The 12,765-nt window shown below is 41.6% G+C and overlaps 1 protein-coding gene across 4 annotated transcripts in view; it reads left to right on the plus strand.

Moving 5' to 3' along the window:
- The window catches only part of SATB2 (SATB homeobox 2), a 188,252-nt gene that overhangs the window by 72,982 nt on the left and 102,505 nt on the right, over positions 1-12,765 (plus strand). For all 4 annotated transcript variants that reach the window (XM_032860144.1, XM_032860143.1, XM_032860145.1 and 1 more), the window contains 2 exons: positions 10,542-10,668; positions 11,852-11,975. In XM_032860144.1, coding sequence (XP_032716035.1) covers positions 10,542-10,668; positions 11,852-11,975 — 251 coding nt within the window. The remainder of the gene's footprint in view (positions 1-10,541; positions 10,669-11,851; positions 11,976-12,765) is intronic.

Genomic DNA, 12,765 nt, shown 5'->3' on the forward strand with positions numbered 1-12,765 from the left:
ACACACACACACACACACACACACACTATTTTAGGTCTCCTTATGTTTATGGGGCTGTAGCTAGTGTCGTATAAAGCAGTTAATGACATGGTCCTTGCTTTCTGGTGGTATATAGTCTATATAAAGTAAAGAGATTCAGAGTTTATGTTTATATGGGGAACCATATTTTTCCTGCTTTTACCTATTCAGCCTATGCCAAATCCTGCAAATTTATTTATTTATTTATTTATTTTTCTTAAAGATTTTATTTATCTATCTGATAGAGAAAGAGAGAAAGAGAGAGCACAAGCAGGCAGAGTAGCAGGTAGAGGGAGAGGGAGAAGCCGGCTCCCGGTTGAGCAAGGAGCCCAATGCGGGGCTCCATCCCACGACCCTGGGATCATGACCCTAGCCAAAGGCAGTTGCTTAACCAACTGAGCCACCCAGGCGCCCCGTCAAATCCTGCAAATTCAAAAAGAAATACTTACAATGGACTCCTGACCCCATTTTTCTTCTCACATACCATACCTGATTCTCCTTTCTCTTCACTTTTTGTACTTGATAAATAAGAATATTTGCTGGTGAGTGGGGAAAAAAGGAACCTGGGATCCTTGTGGTCTCTTTGCCCTTCTCTTGAAAGTCAGAGGATTGATTTTTTTTTTTTTCCCCTACTGCAGGTCCTCATTTTTTACTGGACATCTTGGGCAGTGCTTTTCAAACTTAGTTCATCCTTAGCATCTCCTGGGATCTACCCCTGGAGATTTATGTTCCAGAAGTCAGGGTAGGGCTCACAACTGCTCTAGAGATAAACTTGGAACCCATTCACTTCATCTGACCACTCTCAACATTACAGTCCTCACTAAACTGCAAAGTCCTGGAAATGGGGGTTGGGGTGGCAGATAATCCATTTCTGACCTTCATCTGCCCTCCAGTTCATCTCCAGCTGTTTGGCCCAGCTCCCATGGGATAACTAGACATCTTGTCAGGATGCCACATTGCTAGGTGTCCATCACAGCTAAGTTTCCCATGGATTCTTATGGCATTTTTCTAAAATGGCTGAATATTTTAGGGCGCTAAGACAGACTCTTGTCATTATTCGTCACCATGTATGTTGTGCTACAGATCTACCTTTGTTTTAATTCAAAAACATTTGCCCAATGACCAGGCACCTATGTATCGGACCCTTGGCTTCTATATCATAGCCATCAAAATGGTAGTGCCATATTTAGAAGTGTGGTTTGCTGGACATTTCCCCCAAAAATGGAAATCAAGGAATTTTCAAAACTTCTTTCAGGGGGAGCTTTCTGAAACCGGTAAACCATGGACATTATTGGATATAATGGTACAGTCTGTATGAAGATGTATTGAAAGCAAAAATTATTCAAATTTCTTAAAGGAAGCCAAAGCAAAACAAAACAGAACGCCAACCAAAAGCAGTTGCCATTTTGTAATAGTTACAGCCATATTTACTTCCATGTATTGTAGTTTCTTAACAAATTACTGTGAAATCAGATTAGTTGGCACATGAATAAAAATGTACAACATAAATGAGTATACTTTTTGTCTGCATATTATATGGCCACATTTTCTTTGATAATCAACATGCCATCATAATATTGCCCTTAAGATCAGATATTATGTAACCTTGAATTATAGGAAACAGAATATGCCTGAGGGACAATTCTGGAATATATAATTGGGAGCATGCAGTTGATAGGGTTTTCAAGGGTCTTGAGCCCAGTGATGGGAGTATGTACCTGGAAAGCTAGGTCATCAGGAAAACTTACTGCAGCATTGGAGTTCCTGTCTGAAAAGAATACATGTAATTAATTAGGATGGGAAATATGTGCAGCAACTGTATTTTTAGATCTTCAGTGGATACTTCTTACCCCAGAGGATGCAGAAACCCTGGCTAAACATAAGTTATGAATAGCATCTGCTAGAATGTAGCAAAGTATGTTTAAAAGAGTATACTTTTTCCCTTGTGTCTTTGATTATTGAAGATATTTTAGGGGGACAAATGCTACAGGGAAATCTCTTTATGTAAATGTATTTCTGAATAGAAAGGAGGAAAAAAGGGAGAAGTTTGTGTTACCTGCCAAAATTAATCCTTTAATTTGAAACTCTTTTAGATAGTGATTAAACTGAGAACAATAATAAGAAAATGTATACCAGATGAAATAATTTTTAACCAGTGTCAGAAGCTTAGAACTGATCCCAAATAATTTCTCATAACACTTTTCTTTCTCATTTGTCCTCTTTCCCCATGTAATAGTTTTGAATGGCACTCTTATGAAACAAATAACTAAATGCCAACCATATTTTTTTCATATCCTGACCAATATTTTGGCTGTTTTTCAGAAGAATTGGAATTTTGAAAATTAAATAAAGGTTTGTAAAATACAAACTTCAGAAAGTTTTATTTAATTTGTGGAATAATTTTGTTCTCTCTGTTTTTTTTTTAATAGGGTCTTTATTAATTTAGTCTAGTTACTTAGTGCTTATATTAAATAATCTAATAAAAGTCAGGGTTATAACATAACGTTTCCCAAATGTGAAGCAGCATCTATTACATGAGACAAAATCTTTATGCTGAAAATGTAAAAACTGTGTATAGAATTACAAGGCACCAAATGGTACTGTATATATTTTTTAAATAGAATGTTTCTGTAGCACAAGGGGGTGATCAGCTCCAGAAAAGATTGGTAGACAGCTATATCTCAGTATAGTTTATTCAGAAAGTACTCTGAAATTCACATTTCGGGTTTTTTTTTTTTTTAAGTGGGGCTTGAATTCATGGCCTCGACATCAAGAGTCCCATGCTCCGCTGACTGAGCCAGCCAGGATCCCCATATTTCAGGTTTTTAATGCTAGTGCTGTTCCTGATAATACTGTCTCCTGAAAGATACAGATATTATTTAAGAATAAAAGTTAATGGGGGCAACTGGGTGGCTCAGTGGGTTAAAACATCTGCCTTCGGCTCAGGTCATGATCTCAGGGTCCTGGGATCGAGCCCTGCATGGGGCTCTCTGCTCAGCAGGGAGCCTGCTTCTCTCTCTCTCTCTCTCTCTGCCTGCTGCTCTGCCTACTTGTGATCTCTGTCTGTCAAATAAATAAAAAAAATCCTAAAAAAAAAAAAAAAGTTAATGTTCTTAAAGAATAAAAAAAAAGGCACTTTGTGTTTTTCAAAAATACCTGAATTGTTGCAGCTGAGCATTCAGTGTGGTATGTGTGTCTATTGATTTTTAGATTAATTTATACAGCAGTATGGCCTCAACGTGTATTCTGAATCACTGAATTATTTATTTTTGTCTGTTGATTTCTTTTGTATTGTTACAAACACAGGATTAAGCGTATTGTAGGTTCCCAGACAAGTGTGTTTTACGGTTTCATTAATTCGCTTAAGTTATCATGGCACCTGAATAATGTGAAATGCCAGAAGAATGTGATTTCATTTTCTATTTGCCTTTACCCCAACGCAAAACATTTGAAACACAGTCTTTTTAAAATCAAAGCAGAAGGTGTGGGAGAGTCCCACGAAGTGTTCTTGGGGTATGGGTAAGCGGCACATTAAGGAAGACTGGCATACTTCAGAAACCATCTCTGTTTGGCCTCTTTCCTCTTCTCTCATCGAGAAGTCACTCCCACCCCAGGTTTAACAATAATAACTACAATTTATGCCTTTATGCTGCTACCATTTGATGATCTACCACAGTCAGGCCCAGGTTAGAAACCCAGGCTGAGTTATTATGTACTGCTGGATAGTGATTTCATGTGAACTGATTTATTAATAAATAATTCTATGTTCTTATTATATGGGACAGACAGTTTTTAATTTCTTTAACAAAGCATAGCTGAACAACAGAAAATTATATGCTATCCCGTAGGGACGCGGCCACTGAGGAGGATAAACTGGTGCCATCCACGTCATGTGCTCTCCCGTTTCTACGAGGGGCCCGTTAGCACTTGGTGTATTGCAGAAATAATACTGTGAACCACAAGCCCCAAGGCTTAGTTCTGAGGTTGGGGTTTTTATTGATACTCCTTTGCTAAGATCTTTTGCAGGGAGTTATGAGGTATATAAACCCCGGCCTTTGTCTCGGTTCCCCCTCGCCCAAGCTGGGTTTTCACTTTGCTTTGAAAATTAATGTTGAAATGCACCTGGAATAAAAGAAAATTATTTATTGAGCTATGTTGTAAGAATCCTGCTGATATCTTGCTAGCTTCCTGTATCTGTCTTACAGATTGATTTGTGGGCTTTATTCTATAGTACACCCAATATTATACTTATTTTATCAGTATGTATCTATATGCCTCGGCAAACAGTGAGAATTATTCTCACGTACTTCCCAGACAATCTGTTGCAGGTCTTCATGAAGTAAACATTTCTCATTTTTGAGGCACAGGGGGTAAATGCTGTCATTTTGGTTTCTTTTAGGAGTGGTTTCACTTAACTATGTAGATACATATATTAGTAATAAGCTTCTCTACTCATTTGTGAGCTCCATAATTACAAGGGACAGTGTGTCTAAGGGTTGACTTTGCATCTTAGTGAATTGTGCTAGAGAAACAAAGGAAAAATTTGTTGAACGAATGGATTGTTAGTGCTTAATACAATCTTCCTACTTTATTGATTATATTATATTATCACATTTTATTTTATCCCCAAAAGTGATTGGCTTTCTAAAAACTTGAATCAAATATTGATGAACTATACTCTGCATTATCACCTCTCTCAATTTCATGAGAGGTAAATTATACTAAATAGAGGTAAATAATACTAATGATATGAATTACATATCTACTGAGAAAAATATTTGATTTCCTTGAGATAGGTTATAAACGATTAGAAATAAACATGAACACAAACCTCTTTCTTGAGATTTCTTTTTGTGATATATCAACTTTTTGACTCTGGCAGAATACTGCATTGAGAGAGTAAAAAACTGGTTTCCATTACTGTGTCTTTTTAACCTTAGACAAAAATTGCCTCCACTCCCAACCTAATTTTATGTCAATAATGAGGAATTTACCTACAATCACATTTTGTTATTTGGTCTAAAGGCATTACACAAAGAATGCATATAGGTCCTTTGTATTTTAGCAAACAGATTTGTCTGGGTAGAAACAATTTTATTTATATTGTGCTCGATTCAATCATGTTAACATTTTTATGAATTTAAAACACCAAATAAAGTCCCATAATTTGTGACTCAGAGACCTTGAAACTGCATCTGTAATAATCCTCAGCACAAGGCGTTTTGTAAATGTTTGCAGATGATAAATTCCTTGGAAAGAGGGAAGACGATTTGGGAAATGTTTATGTCTGAAATGGCACTGTTGTGAGAGATCGTTTTCTCTCGAGAAGTCTCAAGTGGGCCTGTCACCTGTTCGGTCTCATATATTTCATTGTTTAAATATCAAGACCTTGTCTGATATGTGACTGTGGATGAGCCGTGGCCAAGCTCTCCAGAGGCCCATCGCGTGGTTGAGCACTGGCACATGAGCAGAGCTGAGGAGAGTTTTTGGTCCAGTAGTGAGAAGACTTGCCTGGCTTTCGTCATCTGATGTGCTTGAAAGGGCTTCGGCTCGCTTCCAGGTATAATACTGGCCCCTTGCTGTCCTCCTGAGGATGAACTAATGCTCTGGGGGAGAGGACCCACAAAAAACCAAAAAACGCTTCACAAACTATAAAGTAACATAAAAGGGTATTGTGATAAAGTAAGTTCTTTATAAGATACACAGACGGACCAAGAATATTTGCTGTGATGCCATGGAGAGAAAAGGCTAGGCTGATCAGTGTTAGAATTATTTTCAGGGAGAATTTGAAGAATGTGTACTATTTCTAGAAATGAATGTTGGGAATCAGTGCTTCACGGTAAGAGTGTGAAGTGTATTCAGGGAAGAAATATTTATTGAGCATTTACTGTGTGCCTGGCTGGGCTGGAGGGGTGTGTGTGTGTGTGTGTGTGTGTGTGTGGATGTAGTACTACCTAATGTAATCATTAGTTTTCACTTTTCACATAGGGGTTGTAAAGCCTACTCACAAAGTGTGAGGGCTGAAAATTCTGTGCGTACACTTACAGATAGGCTGTTTTCATTGAGGGTTCTCCAGCACGGCAAGTCAGATATCCCCAGCAGGCCCATAGCCTGTTCTTTCTTCGTGCTCCTTGGCCGCACTGTAGCATCGGGTGGGGTGTCTATCCCTCTGTGGAGGGAGCATGGAAGAGGCTATTAAAGGTTGTATTTAGACACACCCATCTGGATTGCTCAGCTCTATCGCCCCCTTAGAAGGTTGCCTTCGTTTAATACACCTGCATTTGCTGTCGATGAATCTTCATATCACTTTGCTTTGGTGGTGTTACGTCTACACTAAAAAACTCCAAGGACCTACTCTCCCCACCCACCGAATATTTACTGAGCATTCACTGTGGGTCAGTTCTAGCATTCAATTCTCATTCTCATTCAGAGCCTTGTGACACCCCCGGAGGGTAGACATTGCTTTTATCCCAATCGTACAGGTAATGGAAACAGAGACTTGGAGAGAGAAACAATTCCATCAAAGTCTCACAGCTAACTAGCAGAGAAGGCTGCTCTCTGACTCCAGGCCTTGCCCCTCACCTCTGACCCCGGTGTGCTTCTGAGTCAGGCATTCAGGGCCTCCCAGAGATGGAGTCAGGCTCTTTTCCAGTCTTCTGTGCTTCTCACTTGAACCCTTGTGACTGATGGGATACTGAGAAGACTGAGGGCGTAGTATTTGAAGTGAATCTGGGTTTAGTCATTGCCTTGGTGCGACCACTCAAGGCAATGCAACCTTTCTGAACCTCCATTTCCTCTTGGAAAGAGTCGAAAAATAAATATCTAGGTGGTGAAAGTCTGATGGAGAATTGGGCATGAGCTTCTGGTGTACCTCTGGTGATGCAGGAGCATGCGAGACTGAAGGGAACGAGACTGTTGTCATGTTTTTGTTCCTTTAAAGTAGGGGTGATCTGAACCCACTTGTAGGTGAGAGGAAAGGAGACACCGAGGGGGCAAGGATGGAAGAGATGAATGGGGAGGAGGCAGTGGGGAGGTGGGAGGAGAGGGAGGGACATAACTGAGGCTCAGTCTGCCTTTCTGATTTAAAATAATGAAGGCCTTTTACAGGCACATGACCCAATTAAAGATCAAAAGATAATGAAGTCATTAAAAAAAAAAGAAAAAAAAAACTTGAGTCATAAGTTGACTATGTCTTTTTATAAAGAAGCATTAAGAATGTCAAATAATTGCTGTAAACAGCTAATTGTTGAGATTCATTATATCCAGGCTCTGTACTAAGGGCTTTACACTTACTCTGCACAATATTCCAATGAGGTCAATACTTTTATTGTTCCATTTTATAGAGAAAGGATTGAGGTCTGGAGAGATCCAGGACCTGTCACAGAAGGCGGAGGAACCAGGGTGTGAACAGAGCAGTGTCACTTGGAAGCCTGCGTTCTTGGTCACCGTGTCATAGTGCTTCCCAGCTTGATTTCCTCAGTTAACATTTGATTTTTAACCCGAGTAATATTTCTGTCTATTTGGTGTTGGTGAAGGGAGATTGATCCCAAGGGATGTATTTCCAAAGGAGGGTTCATACTTTAGACAAAGACCCTGTTTGGAAGGAAAGGTTTTTAAGAAAGAGTTATGCCACGTCCCTCCCTGCTGGAGGAGAGCAGCCTTCTAGACATAGCTGTCCTAGCAGATCCTGCTCTGCAGACCCTGGGAGACTGTCGAGCAAAGAAAGTGACTCCCAGGACCATGCAGGTTATAATATGGTGTGAAAAAGAAAAAGCACACGCTGCTTCCCATCGCCTGAAAATAGCACGTGTCAGCAGCTCTCTTCCAAGATGGAGAAACCAACCTGTAGCAGCTGCTCCCTGTGGAGGTATGAAGTGTTGTGAGGACACCTGTGTGTGTCTCATTCCGGCCTAGTCTCCTTCAAGCTCATCAGGGTGGGGAGAGAATTTTCCAAGTGGGGATTACTATTTCCAGTCGAGTGATTTGTCTGCCATTTCCTGCAGAGTTCCCTCCCCCAATACCCTTTTTTGTATTGAGGTACAATTTATGCACAGTAAAATGTGTGCATATTAAGTGTTGCATTTGATGAACTTGACAATTGTTACGCCCATGCAACCAGCAGCCAAAGCAAGAAAATCCCCTTACGTTTCTTTCTAGTCAGTTGCCCCTGCTGCCTGGAGGTAACCACTTTCTGACTTGGGTCCCCATAGATTAGCCCTGTAGTCTTGCCTGTTCTTGTATCTTGTATCATACAGAGATATGCTCTTGTGTGTGACTCCGTTGTGTCTCTTCTCACAGCGGAGCACCACTCAGCAATAAAAAGGAATGAACAGTGACACACTACACAGCAGCATGGAGGAAACTTCTCTAACTTTGTGCTTGGCCGTCGGCCGGAATCGTGGGCTTCTTGTTACTTTTATATTCTTTTTTTCTTTGTTTGTTTTTGTTTTAAAGATTTTATTTATTTATTTGTCAGAGAGAGAGGTCACAAGTAGGCAGAGAGGCAGGCAGAGAGAGAGGGGGAAGCAGGCTCCCTGCTGAGCAGAGAGCCCGATGCCGGGCTTGATCCCAGGACCCTGAGATCACGACCAGAGCCAAAGACTAAGGCTTAACCCACTGAGCCACCAAGTGCCCCCACATTTGTATTCTTAGTTACCAAAATGACCCACACAGTTGGCTTCTTCTCCTTGACTGTCACAGGGTGCCATTGCTGACTCCATTTTCCCCTCCTTCCAATCTCTTACAATGAAATATACCACGTCTTTAGAATATGGTCGATTGCTACTCAACTTACGGGCTATCGGGATAATGATTTTTTAAAAGGAATTTAAAATTATGTAGTGATTTAAAAAAAGAAAGGAACTACGTTAGACACGTTATATGTCATCTTTTTAAGTAATTTTGAAATGTCTGGAGGAGTCAAAGACGCAAAGCCGCTGACCCGGCTGCTCATGGTGGCTGCCCAGTGGGCACTGGATGCTCATTTCCCGGCTCCTTTATGCCGCGTTGCTGTGCACTTGTCATTGTCATGAGAGGGAATGTTCGCAAAACTATCCCCACAAGAAAACAGCTTTTCTTGGCAAGTGGAATGTGACTTACGGAGCCCGAGCTGGAGACATACGGCGCGATGAATGAGAGCTGTGCTGCTCTACTGGATCGGAGTCCAGGCGCTATTTATACTGCGGCATATTCAGCACCAGATTGTTAGATCTTAATACTGAAACAGTGCATCATTTTAATATTTTTGCTCTGTTTATTCCCTGTTTTCAAGCATTATGTCAGGCATTGCGCATTCATTTATTGCATCTTGGACGGGACGTGCCCTGACCAGAAAGTTCATTTCCTGTTACTGGAATTTTACTCCGCGGCCACAAGGCATTATTTTGCGAAGCTTTTAGAAGTTCACTTGGGTGTACAGGTGTTCTCTCTCTTGGATGATAAAAAATGTTTTGAAAGAACAGTGCGGTTGGACTCACCTGTATTGTCAGCAAAAAGATTCTGTTCCTTTTCTTTTCACTAAAACAGCTGTTTCTTAGGTGTGACAGTTTCGGACATCTTGGGGACCGTTGGGTTTTTCATTACCTACAAATAAAAATGGTGTTACGGTGTGTTTGCGAATGGGTTTTTCTTTATTTTTCTTCATCAACGTTAAATGTGCCCTTCTGCACCAGATAAGACGGGTCCATCTTATGAATAAGTTAGCCGTTCAGCACGTGTTGCTGCAACTGTCTCACAAATCTTCCTGTCACACGGGTATTCCTAAAGTCACTGCTCTTTGTAGCCTAAATTTGACCAGGATTTTTATTCTCTCCGTTGTCATGCACGTTTACCATGTGCAGCAGGAAACCCACAGCGAAATGGTGCCATTGTCACTCTAAAAAGAGCAGAGGAATACAATTTAAAAAAGGAAGTCTAAGACATCTCTGCTATTTCTGATCTGTGGTCAGTCATTGTGCCATTGGAAAATAACCCCCCTGCCTTGTGAAACACGAATCTGGAAATGAACTCGAACTGCTTCATCAGCTCCAAATGCTGTTTGCACTGGGATCACACCACAGTCAGGATGTGACTGTGTGTGTGCTGAGCCCACACACAGGAATTTTCTTGTACAATTCAAAACCAAATCTTATATTTACTTAAGGCTTGCTTTGTGTGTGTGTGTGTGTGTGTGTGTGTCTATGAAATCAGCAGTCCAGTATATTTAGCATCAGTCTTAAGTTAGAATGTGAAACAAGACTTTGGGGGAAGGAAGTATCCGTATGGTTTTCTAAGTAATTTAAGAAACAGGAAAACATAAAAGAACTGATTGTCCGTGATTAAACCTCATCCTTTCATTCCCATCTTCCTGTATCGTTAACTCAGCTGTCAGCCAGAAAGAAATAGGTTATTGCACTGGGTTGTAAAATATTTCTGAGTGGGCCTTGAATGTTGACTATTAAATGACCTCCTGAACACTGAGCAAACAAGGAGAGAGTTTAATAAATAGCAGAAATGTGTTGACGGTGTTTTTCTTCTCGCTGCAGGAATCATCAAGCTGGGCAGGTGGAACCCTCTCCCCCTCAGCTATGTGACAGACGCGCCCGACGCCACCGTGGCCGACATGCTGCAGGACGTCTATCATGTTGTGACACTGAAAATCCAGTTACAAAGGTGGGTTTCTCTGGACCTAGGCCCTTCCTTACTCGCCGAGCTACTCCGTCTGTCAGAGTTGCTGCCGACACTGGCATGTCCTTTGTTTTCTAGATGTTGGATGAAATGAAAAACTAAAAAAGAGGAAAGAGAGAGGAAGGAAGGAGGGACACTTCACCAGGCATCTTTGTCATCCACATTCCAACTGTTTTATGTTTTGTTTTCAGAAGCAGTGAAGTGGGAACCTAGGGGGGAGCTTGATAAATCATTAAAAATCTGTGGCCCTTAAAGGGGAACTTTCCACAGCCCCTAATTTAATGGGTTCTCTGTTTAAATGCTTAGCATACTATTTGAAGAATAAACACTTCTGCTGTTTTCAGGTGTGTGTTTTGAGGGCTGAGTTCTGTCCCTGGGTAGCAGGCTTACCAGGAAGGTGCTGGCACCGGGCATCTTTTTCTTCCCTTTCTGGTGGCTGCCTTAGAGGAGCACACTGTGTGGCCTGCAAAGGTTCTGGACGTGATTTTTTTTCAGGTACAGCATCCAGGACAAGTTATGCTTCCAAAGCATCTAGTTCTCTGCAGTGTCTATAGTGTAAAGTGCCTGTAAGTCATGGGATTTAAGAAATGCTGTTCCTTAGTGTTAGCATTTTGAATTCGCTCATATTGGAGAATTGGCACCTTCATAGGCCCCCAACGTCCCCATCCTTGTCTAGGAAGGCTTTAGTGTCCTCTCCCAAAAGTTACTCTGGGTTAGGAAGACAATGTCTCCGAATTGTTCTGGGAGAGTGAAGAGTAGACGTTCATGCCTTGAATTTTAATGGACCGTTTGTCTGCATTAAACCTTAGGGATGTCCAGTAATTAAACTCATACAGTGGAAGTTTATAATCACATTGCCTCGGTATTTTTTCATCAACAAACTGGAAAAACCATATTTTAAATTATTAGCAATTCTTCCTATCTGAAGTGACTATTCTTCGGCGAGTGTGAAAACAATCTTAAAGGAGCCGAGCTGGGCTCTGTATGCATCCTGGAGAAGCAGTTTCACTCCCTTTCCCTCATCCAGGGCCCACCCTGGAGCTGGAACTTCAGCAGTTGTCCCCCTGCTGGCACAGGGGCCGGCGTGACGGTCGCGCTCTATACCCTCTGCAGCCAGGGCCCTCCATTCAGCTTTTGCGCCTTGTTCATTCTTGTCCTGTTTTCCCAGTTGTTCGAAGCTGGAAGATTTGCCGGCGGAGCAGTGGAACCACGCCACAGTCCGCAATGCCTTAAAGGAACTGCTCAAAGAGATGAACCAGAGCACATTAGCCAAAGAATGCCCTCTCTCCCAGGTCAGTATACCCGGGTGGGGTTCTGGGGAACCTAGAAAGCCGCTGGTGGGAGGTGAGGCAGGAGGGGCCGTCCTGCTCAGAGAGCTGTGTTCTGTCTTTTAGTTTAGTTATACTACACTTCAGGGGGGAGAAATGCAGAGGTTGTGGTGCTTTCTTTCGTGGAGTGGAAGTTATCACTTACCGAGGGCTTTGATGTCATGAGCAGGTATTAAAACATTTCACATTTGCAGTCCTTAACTTCTCATGTATACCACAGGAGGTAGGCTCCAGGGTCTCCATTTTACAGATCAAGAAATTGGGACTCAGGGAAGCACTTTACCATCCTAAGCTTACTCAGGAGGCTCAGTGGCAAGTTGAGATCCTAATCCAGATCTCCCCGGCAAAGTCTCAGGCTCCAGACCATCCCTTTACATGGTCAGTGGAAGGAGTCAACTGTGTCGGGCCCACCTTAATTATTTTTTACTTGTTTATTGAACGTTCCCTTGGCCAGCAAGGAGACATGATCTTTACATCGTAGACATTTGTATAAATTCTGCAGTGGGTATACTGTGTGTGAAAGCTGATCCTGAGAAAAAGCGATACTCCATTTTTAATGAACTGATGAGAAACTCAAACAAGCCACAAAAATAAGAGGTAGACAGGAAAATAAGAGTGGGAAAGGGCTGCCTTTTCCATTTGTGTTCATGGGTGAGGGACCCACTTTTTCTAATGATGAGGTAATATTTTGGTGGCTAGGGTCAGTGGCTTAGGACCGCTATGACATGAACTCAGGTTGACATTGTTTCAAGCT

This window comes from Lontra canadensis, unplaced genomic scaffold (genome assembly GCF_010015895.1).
Source record: "Lontra canadensis isolate GAN:19392208 unplaced genomic scaffold, GSC_riverotter_1.0 scaffold18, whole genome shotgun sequence".
Classification (NCBI taxonomy): Eukaryota; Metazoa; Chordata; class Mammalia; order Carnivora; family Mustelidae; genus Lontra; species Lontra canadensis.